This window comes from Thermothelomyces heterothallicus (genome assembly GCF_042370625.1).
Source record: "Thermothelomyces heterothallicus CBS 202.75 unplaced genomic scaffold P884_scaffold_12, whole genome shotgun sequence".
Lineage (NCBI taxonomy): Eukaryota > Fungi > Ascomycota > Sordariomycetes > Sordariales > Chaetomiaceae > Thermothelomyces > Thermothelomyces heterothallicus.
In genome coordinates this window covers 650680-667033 of record NW_027192573.1, presented here as the reverse complement: position 1 = coordinate 667033, position 16354 = coordinate 650680, and the positions used below count along the sequence as shown (strand labels likewise).

The following is a 16354-nucleotide window of genomic DNA, read 5'->3' as shown; positions in this document are numbered from 1 at the left end:
TGGGTCGGGAAAAGAGAAGGGAGAGAGGGTGGTTGAGGATGTAGGGTCTCTCTCTCTCTCTCGTTGCTGTGGTGCGTACCGATGAAAGAAGGGGAAGGGGCGGCGGCACGGTTTCCCCATCACCCCCCCTTCCCCTTCCCCTGACCCAACGCCGGCGCGGCGGCCTGCTTCACCTGGCCCTCGAACTTGGGGAGGGGGGGGGGGAGTGAGTGGGCGGTTGGTGACGGCCCAGGATATATATGCATGCGAGGAACCCTTCCCCAATCATACCCGTTTTCCTATTTCCTTTCCCGTACCCGCTATCAGACATAGAGACAAGGCAAGGTAGATAGAGACATGAAGAGGAGCGGGCAGAAACCAAGCCATGACGACGATAAACGCTACCAGAGACGACTCGGATCCCGCTGAACAGCCAAGCGATGAAGATGCGGAACGCGTGTGCCAGGCAGAGAAAGGATAATGATGACATTAGAAACCGGATACTACAAAGAAACCAAGAATATATGTCCCCCTCATGGCCCCCCCCCCCCCCCCCCCCCCCCCCCCCCCCCCCCCCCCCCCCCCCCCCCCCCCCCCCCTTTTTCCCCTCAGAACACGAAGCCAGTGAACTGCCCGTTCTAAGGAACGGTGCGTGGCTTTGCTGGAGAGTCAGAGAGAGAGTGAGAGAGAGAGAGAGTGAGAGAGAGAGAGAGTGAGAGAGAGAGAGTGAGAGAGAGTGAGAGTGAGAGTGAGTGAGTGAGGCCGACACGTCCTGTTGCGAATTGCCGGGTGCTTAAGCGGTGGCCTCGATCTCCTTGGGCGCCTCGCTCTGCTCGTTGAGCGAGACCTCGGCCACCTTCTCGGCGGCCTCGTCCACGGCCTGGTCGGCGCCCGTCTCCTTTCCGTTCGTCTTCTTTGGTGTGCTGGCGCCCGACTCCTCGGCCTCGAGGCGCTCAATCTCCTTCTTGGCCTTCTCAATGTTCTGCGCGTCCGGGGTTAGTGACGTGTGAAACGTGGAAGGGGGGAGAAATGAACGGGACAAGACGTGTATATATATATGTATGTATATACGTACCTTCTGGGTTTGCGCGGGCTGGTCGGCCTTCCACTGGGCGATCTTGGCCTTGACCTTCTCGACGACCTCGGGAACCTCGGCCGCACTCATGGGCGGGTCAACGCCGACAAAGGCGCAGTCCTCGATCACGGAAGGCGGGCAGCTGAACTTGTTGGCAGGAGCTTCGGAGGGGTGGCTCTTCTTGCCCTTCTTGCCCTTCTTGACAGCGGGGAGATACTCGTCGTCGCGGTCCTCCTTGCGCACCAGCTTCATGCCCTGGAAGGCCGAGTCGTCGACCTTGCGCTGGGCGGTGGCGGCGAGGCCCTTGTCGGCGAGCAGGGGCGTCTTCTCCTCGACGACGTACGAGGGGTCGAAGAAGCGCACCAGGTTGTTGGCGCGGCGGATCTCCTCGGCAAAGGCGGGCTCGCTGGCCTCGGCCAGCATCTGCTGGGCCCGGGCCATCTTGCGCTCCTTGGCGATGCGCTCGCGCTCGGCCTGCTCGCGCTCCCTGCGCCTCTCGCGGACCTCGCGCTCCCACTTGAGGGCGGCCTTGCGCTGGGCATGGTACTCGTCCTTGTGCTTCTTCAGGGCGGCCCACGTCTGCTGCTGCTTCTCGTGGAGCTCCGACTTCTCGTTGCGCAGGGCGGTCAGGTTGTTGAAGACGGAATCGAGCTCGGCCTTGACGGAGGCCAGCTCGGCCTGGATCCGATTGTACTCCTCGCTGAGCTTCTTGGCCTCGGGGTCCTGCATCGAGTCCCGGAGCTCCTTGACCTTGGCCTTGAGATCGTCGATGGCCTTCTGGTCGCCGTCAAAGGTGGAAAAGTTCTTGCGCAGCTTGCGCAGGCTCGTGACCTCGGCGAGGGCCTTCTTCTCGTCCACAATCTTCAGCTTGCCGCTGTCGACGCTCTGCTCGAGCTGCTTGATCTTGGCATCGATCTCCTCGACGCTCTTGTAGGGCATCTTGGCGCGGGCGGCATCCCGCTTGCTGATCCGGCTCTTGATCTCCTCCTCGAGGGCCTTGATCTGGTCCAGCTTGCCGCCCCGGGCAGCCTTACCGAGGCCCTGCTTCGCGCGAATCTCTTCGGCCTGGGCGATCAGCTCCTTCTTGCGCGCAATCAGGGGGCTCTCCTGGCCCTGCTTGGGCAGCGCGCTGTCCAGCTTCGCCTTGGACGCATTCTGCAGCGGAGCGGTAACAACCCGGGTCAGTCTCGGCCCAATCGATCGCGGAGCCTGATTTGATGAGGGAGCAATGGCCGGGACTGCCCGTCATCCATGCGCTGCACTTACGTAACGAGCGAGCGCCTCGTCGTGCTCCTTCTGGAGCTTTGCCAGCGTCTTCTGGTACGCCTCTTCGTCTGGCCTGGGGACCTTGGGGGTCACGGCAGGGGCGGCCGGAGAGGGAGTGGCGGAGTCGGTAGCCATGGTGAATTGAATGGTGAAGCGTGTCGGCGGGGACTATAGTAGCAGTGTCTCTTTCGTGGGACGTGGAGTAACCGAGGTGAAGGTGAACAACAAGGGGGAGGCGAACGGGGGGACTCCGGAGATGGCCGTGTGTTGATGCGCCGATGCGAACGCTCGGGTCGTGGACACGGTGGTTGCAAGGAATCGATAAGCTTTCTCTGGCCAGTAACTATCTAACGTTAACTATAGTACTGCAACGCAAATCGGCTGTGCGGGAACACTGCACGGCCAAAAAGTGCCCTCCGGACGAGGGATATATATGGGCGTAGTTCGGCGTTCCTCTACAGCTCAGCGTTGGATCTCCAAAATTTCGTTTTGGGGTTCACCCGTTCCGGAACCCGTGGCCTTTTTTTTTTTTTTTTCTGGATGCAGTTATCGCAAGTAAACTTGCACATACGGCGAATCCTTGCCACCATTTGTTGCCTGGCTCGGCAATATCTATATTCAGTAAATCGGGCCCGTACAGTACGTCTTGACAATGTTGTCTCCTCTGTTACTATGCGTTGACTCCCACGTGCACTCCATCTTTCTCCTTGGGCAATACATTAATCTGCACTTCCGCAACCCGGGATACTTAAACTCGTTTGTTGTTTCTCTCTCTCTCTCTCTCTCTTTTTTTTTTTTTTTTTCGTTGTTCGCGTTCTTGCTAGCCATTTGTGTCGTAGTAGACAAACCAGCGGGTACAGTGCAACCCAGGTACTACCACACATCTGAAAACACTGTATTCCATATGCAGCTAACTGAAAACTCTAATTGCTTCCACTTCGCTGCGTGCTGTGTAGAGTCTAGCAGGGCTGCCCGGACCCATCCGCAGCCGTGCGGCTAGTAGGCCGCCGCATTTTTTTGAGGAAGAAGTCTTTCAAGCATTGCATCGCAAACACCACATACCAATTGCCCCTCGACCGCTCGTCAAACCGACTTTCCCCCGACCTCAACAGACCCTTCGCGAAGCACAGTCCAAGCCGACCTTACTATCGCCGCTAGCATGGAAGAAGAGAACAACGCCAGCGCCCACCTGAAGGAGGTGACGCGCCTTTGGCGCGCATGGAGGACCGTCCACGAGATGGTGCAGGACAGGGTATGCAAACTGCTGATATGGCACCTCACCTCATGCCCTTTTTTTGTTTCTCTCCCTCTCTTTTCTTCTTTTTTTTCTTTTTCGTTTCTATTCTTTTTTTTCTTAAACAAACAAACGCCAAAGATGCTGACTATGCTCTCTCTTCCCAGGGCTACGAACTGGCTGAAGATGAAGTCAAGATCTCGCTCGACCGTTTCCGCGCCGAATACACCAACGAGGACGGCAGCCCAAAGTACGAGCCCATTGCTCCCATCCCATCATCATCATCATCATCATCATCATCATCATCAACCCGACAGAGACTTTCCCGGGTTCAACCGTGACTAACATTCCTCGCCCCCCCGCAGCCGCGCAAAGATGCAGTTCTCCGCCCGCCCCTCCGAGGCCATGATCAAGAAGTTTACCCCGCCGCCGACGCCGTCCAACCCGGACCCGGCGCCGGAATGCGGCACCATCTGGGTCGAGTTCTGCCCCGAGAAGACGTCGATCGGCATCTCGGTCATGAAGAAGTTCGTCGAGCACTGCTCGGCCAACAACTTCAAGGCCGGCATCCTCGTCACCGCCGTCGCCCTCTCGGCCCAGGCCCGCAAGGTCATGACCGTCACCTCCCAGTTCACCCTGATCGAGTGCTTCCTCGAGGAGGACCTGCTCGTCAACATCACCCACCACGAGCTCGTGCCCAAGCACGTCCTGCTCAGCCGCGAGGAGAAGGCCGCCCTGCTGAAGCGCTACCGCCTCAAGGAGACCCAGCTGCCGCGCATCCTGTCCAAGGACCCCATCGCGCGCTACCTGGGGCTCAAGAAGGGCCAGGTCGTCAAGATCATACGCACCAGCGAGACGGCGGGGCGGTATGCCAGTTACCGGCTCTGCGTATGAAGCAGGCTTTTGTCAATGCGAGCTCCGTGTGCCGGTTGCGGTTAGACGAGGAGAACGGGAAGGGTGAAGGAAAGGTGGGATGGGGGTATTATGGGGGTGGGGTCCGGAGCGGGAGCATCGCATTTAGTGGTGATTGGGAGCGCCGCATGGGATGCAGACTTATTATTCAGCGGTCACCTCAAACCGAACCAAAAGAGGGCGTTCTAGTTTTCGCTGGGCTGGTCGGACTCTGCATTTGGTTGCTTTACTCTGGCGTTGGGGAAAGGTTTGTTTGTACGGGATTAATTTTTTTTTTTTTTTTTTTTTTCGTTCTCGTCCCGGGAGGGCAAGCATGGTCTCATCCTTTTTGCTGGTTTGGCTGTCCTGAGTCTCGAACAAGGTCGTTCTTCTGAGCAAATGAGAGCATGACGCTTCGTTCAGATGGAATATACATGGGACCCGTGTCGGGTACCCTGCCCAGAGCGTGAGTTACTGCCAGCCCGGCTGCCTGTGATGTAGTTACTAAACTCATCGTCATCATAGTTTTGAAAGGATATTATATCTACGTTGGAGGCATCTAGCTACGCGTGTGCGTAATGAAGCTCTCCTGATCAATTAATACAAGGACGACGGCGGTGGCGCCCCGGGGTATATCGCAAATAAGAACGCAAGAAGATCAAACAACCGCCCAACCGAGGCCAATGCACCATCAGCAGGTTCCAACAAGAACACACCGCGATTCGTGGATAAGAGCATCAACAAGATGGCCGGAGGACCCAGTCGCTTGAGACGGCGGCAACGCACAATCAGCGGGCTGAGCGCGAGTCCACCATCCTTCCCTCCCCCAACATGCATGGAATGTCGTCTCCCTTCTCAGTCCTCAGAGAGTGAGTGAGGTAAACGATTCGGAGACAGAAATTGCCGGGTTCCCGCCCGGACCAGTCTGCCGCATCGTCCATCGTTGGTGGCGAGGGTCGTGAATCCCTCCCGTCTCTCGGTGTCGAGTAAATTCCGTAACGCCTTCGGTCATATCATATAGGTCCTTTCTCACAACTGAAAACCTGGCCAATCCGAGCCAGTCAGAAACCCCAGCAGCCGGTAAAACGCCGTTTGAACAAACAAACAGTAATAAGACATCCCCGACTTTGAAATCCGGGTGAAGTCAGCAAGGGCATGCTGCTGACCCGGCTCGATGAGCTCAGGACGACTCTTCGTCGGAAGACGCCGGGTGTGTGTCAACGTCATCGACGGCAACCCCACAGAAACAGATCAAACAAAAAAGGCTTGCTTAGTGTTGTTGCCCACCAGGCGGATCAAGCAGCCCACCAACATCCATCAGCTGCGGCTGCTGTTCATCCCAACTCGGGAGCCCGTCCCGCTGCTGCGGCGACCTCGACCCCTCGGTCGAAGCTTGCTCGGTGGGCGAAGGGCGGCTGCTGCTTCCTCCGCCCTTAGTCCCCTGTTTCGGCGTCCTGGCGCTCCTCGACCCGGTCGGTCCCCAGAACCCTCCGAGGTCCTGGAGCAGCGCGGCCGAGCCCCTCAGGAACCCGTTCCCGCTCGCGGGCACGGCCGGCTCAGGCACCCGGGTCGGCGATGGGTCGGAGTCGGAGCTGGAGCCGGAGCCGGAAGCGGAGCCGAACTTGCGGCTCGGATCTCGGGAAGAGCTCTCTTCTCGCGAGTTGGTCGTCGGCGGGGGGGTCTGGTCGTCGAGGAGGCCGCCGTAATCGAAGAAGGACACGCGGCGGTGGGTGGCGATCGAGTCGCTGCGCGTCGTGGACTTGCTGTCGGCGTGCTGGTCGTCGTCGCTCCGTCGGGGGGAGGAGTCCGGCCGGTCGTGGCGCCCCGCCGGAAAGCGCCAGGCGGTCATGTCGTGGTGCGCGTGGACGGGCGGGGCGGGGACGTACAGGCGGTTCTCGGCCAGCGACGACCGGGTCTCTCGCAGCTCGGGCTTCACACCGAGGCCCAGGTCCCTCACGAGGTCCTCGTCGCTGCCCCAGTGTCGGAGCATGGTCGGGCGGCGGTGCTCGGATGCGGTCGAGCGGTCGACGGAGGCGGCCGCGATGGAGTCGTACTTGAACCGCCGCTTCTTCACGCCCCGGTCTCGGACGAAGGAGCCCAGCACGAGGGCGTTCGCCGCGGCGGTGGCGAAGAGCAGCTCGATGGAGGCGTAGAGGGAGCGGGTCTGCTGGCTCCCGTGGTGTCTGAGGATCTTGGGGACTCGGTAGATGGTGACGACGACGGGCGCGAGGCTGAGGGAGAAGAGGAGCACGAGCTGGAGCTTGCGCTTTGCGGTCATGGCGCTGCTCAGGATGACGGGGACGGGAAAGACGACGAGCATCAGGTCGGTCGTGATATTGCAGACGGCCATGGTCAGGAGCTGCGCATACCCCTGACGGCATTGTCCCCCCGGATCGGGGAGGACCTGCCAGTGATGGGAGAAAGGCCGGCATTCGGCCAGGTCGCTGATCACCACGGCGAGAAAGGTCACAATGAGGAAACCGCGGATGAACAGCAAGGACAGCTCGTAGGTCCGTCTCCAGGTGACGTTGAGCCGTCGGAAGAACTCGACGATGGCGTACTTCAGCACCCATAACCTGCGAGAAAACGCAATTGTCAGCAGCAACAGCTCGGGGGAAAGAAAAGAAGAAGAAGAAGAAGAGACCCATCGAAGCGATTCGGGGGGGGGGGGGGGGGGGGGGGGGGGGGGGGGGAAGAGTAGAAGGCCCGATGGAGAGACGTCACACGTACGTGGCGGCGTAGAAGAGCCTGCTCAGCAGAACCAGGCCGCTGGCGATGGACCTTTTGTGGAGTTGGTCGTCCGAGAGCCCGGCGTCCTGTAGCTGGGCATTGTTGGTGCCGTAGGTTAGAACGACATGGACGACGCCCATGCGCAGGAACAGAGGCACGAGCGCCAGGGCCGCCGTCTTATCCTCCCTAAAGAGCTTCTCGGTCCGGATGAACCGCCCTACGACCCGGAGCGTGATGATTATGGCGCAGAACATGGTGATCCACCAGCACACCAACAATGTCGGCTTGTCCTGGCTATACAGACGCAGCGGCGGGGGTTCTGAATACAGAGCCATGGCTGCGTCGACGCTCGAACGAGCGCCACGCCCGTCATCCTCCGAGGAGGGACGAGCGGGCCGTCGGTTGTGTTCCCCTCTGTCCTAGCCCTGTTTCACCAACCGCTTTGTCGTGTGGCTTTCCCGGGGATTTTCCTCGGTCGTTCCAAGTCCCCGGGTCTCGGTATGTTCCTTGTAACGGTGATGCAGGCACGGTGACGTCGGATCGCTGATGCGTTTTGTTTGCCCTGGTGCCGGAAATAATAGCGGGGACTAACTACCGGGTAAACAGCACGCAAAACAAAAATGGCAAAACTGTGACGGAGCCGTTACAACGGCATGTGAATGGACAAGGGTCCCGATAAGCTTTCGTATGTTGGATGAGGCGTGGATAGAGGGGAAATAAAAACTCGCTGGAGGCAACAAGGGATGAAAAAGAGAACCGGCTCGCAGAACGTAGAGGGGGTGCAGAGATCCAAAATAATAATGGGACAGGCACGCGAGGCCACAGAGCGAAGGCCCGGGTTTGGCGGTGGCAGAGCCTATCTACACTATCTCTCTGGCCATGCCACCGAGCGCATGGGATCCCAGAGCCGTCGATGAGTGTGGGCCTGGTCTCTCGCCAAATCGCGGATCCTGAGAGGCGGGCCACCTGCGATATGCGCGAAACTTTTCCCTGCTAGCCCAACCACCACAGCCCGCGTCCCGCAAAGCAGCGGGACGTCATCTTAGCAGCGATCAGAAAGGGCACTACTGTGTAGGTATGTACACAGTAAGCGTGGTTGAGTTGGCAAGTTTCTTCAGGGCCGGCGGTGTACATAGTAGACTGCTGACGTTCTCCGCTCCGTAGTGTATATTGACCGCCGCTAACCTGGGGCGTTGACCGGTAACCGTGCTCTGCGTCTCGAGGGATCTGCCGGTTGTGCGTCGGCAATCTGTCGCATGACTCTCCCCATTCTTTAGTTACTTGAGTACTACTAGGGTTTAGTCTTGTCAACTTTTGGTCAACTCCACCACTCTGCGATGCCTGAGCGCGATCGCGCTAAACCACCACCACCACCACAGCAGAACCGGGGGCGCTGCTCACTGCAAACCACGCAACACGGGCAAGCAGTGAGCTGTTCGCGCCCTACTTTCCCAGCCTGATGAAAAGCCGAGCTCAGGCTCCCAGGCGACGCCAGAGACGCAGCAGGGCCAGCCTTCTCCCAATATTTTGTAGCCCTCGGTGAAGTGGGGTCGGCATTCGCAACGGCCAGCGAACCTCATTTCGGGGCCAGACAGGGATCATGGCTGCGTGGTTTTTCGCCTCGCGCAGAAAAACTGTCGAAACGCCGGCACATGGCTCGGGCGACGGCAGCACATAACAACAGACTCGCGATGCGTGCAGGTGCCCCGAGGGAAAGCACCTCGGACTCGCGCAATCCAACATGCCGTACCCCCAACACATGCTCGCCCGGTTCGAGTACCAGAGTAGAGAGGGGCCTGCCGTTTGGGGGCAAACCCTTTCGTGGGGATGGCGCGGGGTATAAGCGCGGCGCATATAACTTCTTTGGTATGTGCTCTGCGCCAGACCTGCATCGAAAACAATACTTACGAGGAGATAAAGGAGCCAGTGTCCCAGGATGGTGGTAGGTACAGCAGCCAGTTGTCAAAGGTGAAACTGCGATCGTCCAATTGGCTGATCCGGCCGTCAATCCATATCCATCAGTCCGTTGCTTCATCCTCCCCGAACCAGCTCGACCGCGTGGCGCGGGAGGGGCATCGAGGGCAGAATGGGAGAATCGCTGCTAGGGTATGCCAGGAACGATTCCAGTAGGCTGGTTCGTTACGTACCGTACCTAGGCTGTGGGACTTGCACACCCACTCGGGCAAGATCATAATCCGCTCTTGGGTTCGCTTAATCTGTCAGTTGATTGGTAGGGGCGAACCTTTACTGGGGCTGCTTCTTCTTTGGGTGGGCTCCCCGCATTTGCTGCGGCGCAGGCTCTTGCCACATTTGCGCCTCATGGCCGCCGGCTGTTCCGTCCGTGGACCTGTCATCGGGGTCGCGTTCTTGGGTGCCATTGCAGTGGCCCGGCAGCCAGGTCCCCTGTCTTTGGCGTGCCAACGGCCATGACGGGATGATACGCTCAAAATCGGAATCAGCGAGGGGCGTGTGAGAACATGGATAGATTGTAAAGTACTGTTGGTAAAAAAGTATCGCTAACTATCGAGATGCCATTGCACTTTCCTCAAAGGTGGCTGATGCAGTCTCAACGTCTGTGCTTGATGCACAGACGGTTTGGTCGACTTTTTTTATCCCCACACAGCCGCTGCATACGTACAGTGCGCAGTAGAGCGCTTCAACACCAAAACGATGGATTCGCCCGACGCAACATCAAAGTCGAGCCCAAGCCTTGTGGAACATCTCCTGCGTTTCCTCCATGATATTCGAACTCTCTGGCACGCAAGTTAATGTTGCTAAGTTGCCCTCGGCCGATCGAAATCCAAAACAATTTGCTAGAGAAGTATTGCGGCTGAAGCTTGAGCTGATAGCGCTTCAGCCTCCCGAGTACACTGTGTTCTTTTGTCATATCAGTCAGGTGAACGGCCAACCACAGAGTGAACAAGTAAACCTACACACGGTCGGTTCAAAGATACGGGTACACTACTCCGTACACATCAGACCATGCCACGTCTTGGCATTTGGGACAGGCCGGCCCTCGCAACTCCAGCGAGCTTGGACCTGAGACCAACGTTTGATACAGACGAGAAGGGGCAGAGAAGCTGAACACGATAATGCGTGGGCAACCGGTCATTCTTTCTCCCTCATATACGCGCTGCTTCTCGGGCAATCCTCCCTGTGCTATACCGCTCCCACTTCGACACACACACACACAACCCCCCCCCCTTCTCCAACGCTTCGATCAAAACCAGGCTAGCTCAAGGCCAGACTTCGACCTTCTCCCACTCCCCAATGATCTCCCCACCAGGCAGCTTCGACTCTCCACCGACCCCTCGATAGACATACAACCACCTTCTCGGCCGCAGCTCATCGCTCAGATCCACCTGATCGACCTCATCCGGCACAATCACGACCACTCTGAAATTCCTCCTCGCAGTCTCGTCCTCTAAGTCATCCAGCCTCTGCCCCACCGCCTCCCCCTTGGCGGTATGATACGCCAGGGGCGTCCCCGGCGGCGGCGCCTTGAACGACCCCCGCATGAGCGGACTCAGGTTCCCAAAGTGCGCCGTCACCTCCCTCGCGAAGCTCCACCCCTTTTCTTCTGCCTCCCCTTCGCCGCCGCCGCCGCCGACCCGCCTCATCCTCGCCCTCAGCACCTCCCTCGCCTTCCTCGCCCCCTCGGACGCCTCGTCGTCCACGTCCCCCGCCAGCACCCACGCGTGGCCCCTGACGCGCCACTGCGTCTGCACGCCCGCGGCGTCGACCCAGAACACGGCCTCCACGGGTCCCCCGCCGCCCGTGGCCCCGCCGCTGGCCTCGACGTCGCCCGCCGGCGCCGAGTCGAACACCTCGGTCGCCTTGTCCGACCGCGCGTCCGTCGTGAACACGGGCAGGTCCGACTCGTACACCCCCGCCGGGTTGCGCGGCGCCCGGTTGTGCCGGCTGGCCGGCAGCTCCGCCCAGAGCCCCCGGAAGACGCAGGTGCGGGCGCGCGGGAGGCAGGGCAGCGCCGGCGTCGGCGCTTCGGACCGCCCCGCCGGGTGCAGGGTCGCGAGCGTGAAGGTCGCCGTCGCGAGCTGCGCGACGTGGGAGAGGAAGGGGGCGCGCCAGGGGGCCGCGTTCGTGCTCCTGCTGCTGCTGCTGCTGCTGCTGCTGCTGTTGGTGCTGCTGTTGGTGTTGCTGTTGCTTGCCATGGTGGGTTGAGGGGTCGAAACTTTGGTTTCTTCCTTCTTGGTCGTGGCTGTTGTGCTTCTCCTCACGTTTAGTAGATAAGTCGGGTACACCGGACTGATATTTAGCAATCTCGTGGAAGGTGTGGAACGGTAAGAGATCCTCGATGTCATGGGTTTTCTTTTTTTTGTTTTTTTTTTTTTTTTTTGGGGGGGGGGGGGGGGGGGGGGGGGGGGGGGGAAACTGCGAGTAAAGGTTGTTCGTTCTCGCCGGACAGGGAAAGGTGAGCTGGACGTTGTTTGGCTCGACCCTTGCATCGTCGTCTGCGGTGACTTCATCACTTGCTCGTTTTGAATGCGGGGCACTTCGCGATCCAGGGGTCCTGCGGGGCAGCGGGTGGCACGCTGCATGTAGGTCTCACTTCGTACATAAGCAGGGGATACTTGCAGGAACATACGGGAAAAAAACGTGGGGATGTCTCGGATACCTGAATCTGATCTTTAACATCCAGCTCCGTGCGGCAGCGAGATGTCGAAGCCTTTGGCGCTAGTATCTGCTCGAACTTGAGTATCAGGGCGTCGGTCAAACTGTTTGCCGAACCCAACATCTGGATATCCTGCTCGAACGCGGGGCAGAGAGGCTCGTTACCCTGGGTACTGATCGTCTTTGCCGGATCAATGATAAGGTAGATACTCGGCAGTCTTCGACGTAACTAAACCTCATACTGGGTTCTATGCCGTTCATCAAGCTACTACAGCGCGGCCATCTCAGCCCCGTGCATGACTTACACCGTCTACACCCCTTGAGTAAACGCATATCGCGCTAGTTATTCGGCATTGACTAACAGAAGAGCGGCTGCATCAATGGACAAGCTAGTGCCTGTATATTTCCCCTGAATCGATCACTTGTGTAGTTCCCAGATGAGGTTCATGTTCCCCAGGTGAAGGTTGTTGCCACGCTTTCGTCTCTTGGTGCGCCGTCACGGGGTACTTAAAGGCCAGTTCGTTTGAAGACTGATGACCATACTTCCCCTAAGCCCCTCCTCTACTCTTTGTTGCGTCCGGACCTAAGTTCCACGTATGACCAAGCGACAACGTATCCTGGTTTCTCCCCGTGGATTAACTCGAGTATTTCAGCTCCCCTCTTCCATTCATGTACTCCGCTTCCTATAGGACCACTTATCCTAGCTTCTCAACGTCCGCGGATGCACCTCGGGGTCTTTGAGGAGAGTCCTCTCGTTCTTGCGGCATGGGTTCCTCGTCGGCCACTAGGAGTACCCACGATGCGAGCCAGTGTCTGCCTAGCGGTAATGTCCGCTGTCGTCTGCCCGGCACGAGCAGCATACCAGGGCTTCAATTACGGCGCCTTCTTCACCGACAACACGCCCAAGAAGCAGTCGGGTGCCCGCTCTTCGGGAGGGCCAACGTCTGGTGGTACACTCTGCGGGATGCCGCGAGGGGGACACCGGAGCCAAGTTTCGGGATCGTGGGTGAGGAGCTGGGGACGAGACCGCTCTTTGACATATCGTGTGCGGAGATTGCGGGTGAGCGGGGAGATGACGGCGTCAACAGCGATGACGACGCGTGCGATGCAGAGTGAGAAGGCTCGTCGACGAAAGAGAGATATCAACTTTATGGATTTCTCTCTGGGGTGGGGGGGGGGGGGCCACCGGAGATCGTGAGCCGGCCAACTCGACCTTGGGCAAAAACCTCGGCCATCAGGAGGTCGTCGAGTTTTGGAGTCAGCGTCCGGAATTATCATCGTTCATCGTTGCTGGGAGCGGTTTCATCGGGCTGATGACCAATGCATGATACTCGGAAAATATACAAACACGGCCTTTCACCACGTCCAACTTTGTTACACCGAAATGGAAACTTGTCCCCCAATATTCTCGATAAGGTTGCAGGAACCGGGGCTCCGGTTGTTGCCAGGGCTTGTAAAGTCGCAGTAGCTTGATTAATTTAAGCGTTAGTTAGTGTACTCTATATTGTCCACTGGAAGCATGTGAACGAAAACCAAAAAAAAAAAAAAAAAAAAAAAAAAGTTGCTGGACAGCACCATTACACTGGTTAATACACTTTTGGTGTGAGTTCTCATGGCACCAGGGATCGGCCTCCAAGCTTCCCGATTCGATCATGCTCCAAAATCAAAATTCAGCCCTACGGGGTGCGGGCCCTGGCAAGTAGTCCTCCTGCCAATTTCGACAAGCTGGCCTTGGGTCCACTCCGCAACCCACGCGATCCGGTTCCTTTCCCGTCCTGCCCCTCTTGCTGTCGGCCAACTTCCCACGCGACTATCTCCACCGACACCGCGCGCCAGCAATGGCAATGCTCTTTCCCCAGTCCCGGCGTTCCCGCGCCGCGACCTTCCTCTTCGTCGCGACCTTTGCCCTCACCGCGTGGGCGAGGAGCACCAGCATCAAGGCCGACCCTCCCGCCGTCGACAACATCTCCCTCTCCCAGCTCGATGCCGAACTCCAGGTCCGTCGTAACCCTGCCGCCAACACGTGTCTGCTTCCGATTCTCCGGTTCCCTCTTTCCCAGGTGGTCAATGGAAAGAAGAAAGAAAGAAAGAAAAAAACTAGATTTCCGCTAACGAACCGTTCGCACGCGCAGCAATGCCCCGTCGTGGCCCAGCTCTCGCAGGCCAAGGCCGCGCAGCACGCGGCGCGCCCGCCCTCGTCGCTGACGACGCGGCTCTTCGCCCGGCTCTTCCCGTCGGCGCACCCGGCCGCCAACGCCCTCCTCGCGACCCTCTACATCTCGGGCCCGCCCAACTTGCTGCTCGCGCTCTGCCCGGCCGACATCGACCCGGCCGCCCTCTCCGTCATGGTGGCCTTCGCCGTCGGCGGCCTCCTCGGCGACACCCTCTTCCACCTGCTGCCCGAGATCTTCCTGGGCGAGGACGAGCCCGACCGCGCGCGCCTCGTCCTGGTCGAGCCGAACCGGAACCTGCTGCTCGGCGTCGCCGTGCTGGTCGGGTTCCTGGCCTTTGTCGCCATGGACAAGGGGCTGAGGATCGCGACGGGGGCCGCGGGGCATGAGCATGGTCATGGTCATGGTCATGGGCACGGGCACGGGCACGGGCACGATGGTGAGGACGAGCAGCTGGGCGGCGACGGGGAGGGGAAAGGGAGTTTTTCGTCTGCGGTGGAGAGGAAGGATGGAAGCGAGGCGAAGTCGAGGAAGGGGAAGAAGGGGAAGGGGAGAAAGGGTATTGGCGAGGTGGTGGAGAAGAAGGAGAAGGAGAAGAAGGAGGCGAGCCAGTCGGTGAAGCTGGGCGGGCTATTGAACATGATGTACGTCGGGGCAGCGCTCCAGATGTTGTTGGGATTGTTTGTCGAAGGATGGTTGAGGCTAATCATCGGTTTTGCAGCGCCGACTTCACGCACAATATCACCGACGGCCTCGCCATGTCGGCCTCCTTCTACGCGTCCCCGACCATCGGCGCGACGACCACCGTCGCCGTCTTCTTCCACGAGATCCCGCACGAGGTGGGTGACTTTGCGTTGCTGGTGCAGTCTGGCTTCTCCAAGCGGCAAGCCATGGGCGCGCAGTTTGTCACCGCCCTCGGCGCCCTGCTCGGCACACTCATCGGCATTGCGGTGCAGGAGTTTGGCGGTGGCGGCGGCAGTGGGAGCACCAGCGGCGCCGAGATGGGCATGCGCGACGGCATCTGGGGTACCAGTCTGAGTTGGGGCGACATGTTGCTGCCCTTCACGGCGGGTACATTTCTCTACGTCGGCACCGTGGCCGTCATTCCCGAGCTGCTGGAGACGGGCCCTAACAAGGCCGCCGAGCTGCGCAGGATGCTAGTGCAGTTCCCGGCCATCCTGGCCGGTGCGGGCATCATGCTGTACATTTCGTGGCACGAGTGAGGTGGGAGGGAATTGGTCTGTACAGTAGTACCTCGTCCGTAGGGTGCATTGCCCTGCCTCATTGCAGTGGATCCCTCCCCTGTTGCAGAAAAAAAAAAAAAATTGGTGCAGTCACGTCGCTCTGCCGGAGCTTACTAGTAAAGCGGGAGTCACACCTGATAGACGGTCACCGTCGGTTTCCGGCGGTGTAACGTCCAGGAGGCTTGGTAACAGAATTTTTGAATTATCTTTCGGGCTACCCATAGATGCGGCGGTCCTGAGCCGTGAACAAGTGGTCCCATACGGCTTTGCAGGCCCTCGGCTTCAACCATCTCAAGCAGTTTCCATTGTTTCGTTGTGATGCGAAGAAGGAAAAAACAGGAAATAGATTGTCTGCTTACACAAGATCAATTAACGTTACCTAACACTCCGCTGACAAAGCGTGGGTATTGACCAGCTATGAGTCCACTAAAATCGCTAACGGTGGGGCGTGATGTTTCTTTCAACCCTGAGTTGATGTTTAGACGAAACGTTAAGAAACATGTCAAGTGAAAGGCGTAAGCCCCAGGCCACAAGCCCCAGCAGCAAGCGAGCCCGCTCAGACACGAACTCGCTAGTACATGGTACAGAGGCAGTGGCTTGCTCAGAAAATGGTGATTCGTTCCGCTGGTGCTTCGTTTGTCTTCGCAAAGGGCGCATTCTCCCTTAGCGCGTCTTCCACGTCGGAAATGCTGAGCGCGTTCGGAAGGGCCGTCGGAGGTTCCAAACCGTCGGGTTACGTGCTACTACAGCCCGGGAACTACTTGGGGTACTTGGAGTCGACATTTCGCACCAGTGTACGGATACTTGGTAGTGTAGAGCGTGGGTAAACAGTATGCTATTTGTATCCGTACTTTCGTGCTTGTAAGACAACAAGGGTCCCGCGCCTTGGCGGACTCCGTGGGCCCGCACGGAATGTGGGGACGCAACTCTCGCGATTGCGTTGCGGATGACTCTAACCTGCATATAACACGGCATGGTGAGCGAATGCGATGGATCCGGCTCTCCACGCCTGAACGACGACACTAGACCTCCACAGGTGTCCGTTAGCGAGGACAGGTTATCCTGGGCGGCTCCGTGAGCTGCAGATACGGCGTGAGCGGCCCCTTCTTCAGGTCTTGGTGACTTGTAGGTC

At 58.8% G+C, this 16354-nt stretch overlaps 6 protein-coding genes across 6 annotated transcripts; 2 read left to right on the top strand and 4 right to left on the bottom strand.

Annotated features, from left to right (window-relative positions):
• Positions 1-133: 133 nt before the first annotated feature.
• Positions 134-529, bottom strand: P884DRAFT_25383 (uncharacterized protein). Its single transcript, XM_069440836.1, has one exon. The coding sequence runs from the start codon at positions 467-469 to the stop codon at positions 170-172; it is 300 nt and encodes a 99-aa protein (XP_069297353.1). The 5' UTR covers positions 470-529; the 3' UTR covers positions 134-169.
• Positions 530-551: 22 nt separating this feature from the next.
• Positions 552-2213, bottom strand: P884DRAFT_25374 (uncharacterized protein). Its single transcript, XM_069440830.1, has 2 exons — positions 1055-2213; positions 552-961 (listed from the first exon to the last, which is right to left on the bottom strand). Exons 1-2 carry the CDS (start codon positions 1991-1993, stop codon positions 773-775), a joined length of 1128 nt encoding a protein of 375 aa, XP_069297352.1. The 5' UTR covers positions 1994-2213; the 3' UTR covers positions 552-772.
• Positions 2214-3479: 1266 nt separating this feature from the next.
• P884DRAFT_300085 (RNA polymerase) lies at positions 3480-4448 on the top strand (the record flags this gene model as incomplete). Its single annotated transcript, XM_069444736.1, has 3 exons — positions 3480-3572; positions 3722-3804; positions 3920-4448. 3 exons carry the CDS (start codon positions 3480-3482, stop codon positions 4446-4448), a joined length of 705 nt encoding a protein of 234 aa, XP_069297351.1.
• A 1050-nt stretch (positions 4449-5498) lies between these two features.
• Positions 5499-7638, bottom strand: P884DRAFT_25351 (uncharacterized protein). Its single transcript, XM_069440801.1, has 2 exons — positions 7176-7638; positions 5499-7021 (listed from the first exon to the last, which is right to left on the bottom strand). Exons 1-2 carry the CDS (start codon positions 7508-7510, stop codon positions 5716-5718), a joined length of 1641 nt encoding a protein of 546 aa, XP_069297350.1. The 5' UTR covers positions 7511-7638; the 3' UTR covers positions 5499-5715.
• Positions 7639-10274: 2636 nt separating this feature from the next.
• P884DRAFT_285306 (uncharacterized protein) lies at positions 10275-11734 on the bottom strand (the record flags this gene model as incomplete). Its single annotated transcript, XM_069443758.1, has 2 exons — positions 10275-11306; positions 11619-11734. The coding sequence occupies 2 exons, from the start codon at positions 11732-11734 to the stop codon at positions 10412-10414; spliced, it is 1011 nt and encodes a 336-aa protein (XP_069297349.1). The 3' UTR covers positions 10275-10411.
• Positions 11735-13645: 1911 nt separating this feature from the next.
• Positions 13646-15201, top strand: P884DRAFT_300082 (ZIP zinc transporter-domain-containing protein; the record flags this gene model as incomplete). Its single annotated transcript, XM_069444735.1, has 3 exons — positions 13646-13804; positions 13940-14622; positions 14700-15201. The coding sequence occupies 3 exons, from the start codon at positions 13646-13648 to the stop codon at positions 15199-15201; spliced, it is 1344 nt and encodes a 447-aa protein (XP_069297348.1).
• Between the last annotated feature and the right edge of the window lie 1153 nt (positions 15202-16354).

Excerpts from the sequence above, each read along its gene's own strand:
- P884DRAFT_25374 (XM_069440830.1), bottom strand. The coding sequence starts at position 1,993 with ATGCCCTACAAGAGCGTCGAGGAGATCGATGCCAAGATCAAGCAGCTC. Across the intron at positions 962-1,054 it reads AGCCCGCGCAAACCCAGAAG|AACATTGAGAAGGCCAAGAA; the intron begins GTACGTATATAC and ends CCGGACGCGCAG.
- P884DRAFT_25383 (XM_069440836.1), bottom strand. The coding sequence starts at position 469 with ATGTCATCATTATCCTTTCTCTGCCTGGCACACGCGTTCCGCATCTTC.
- P884DRAFT_25351 (XM_069440801.1), bottom strand. The coding sequence starts at position 7,510 with ATGGCTCTGTATTCAGAACCCCCGCCGCTGCGTCTGTATAGCCAGGAC. Across the intron at positions 7,022-7,175 it reads AGGCTCTTCTACGCCGCCAC|GTTATGGGTGCTGAAGTACG; the intron begins GTACGTGTGACG and ends GTTTTCTCGCAG.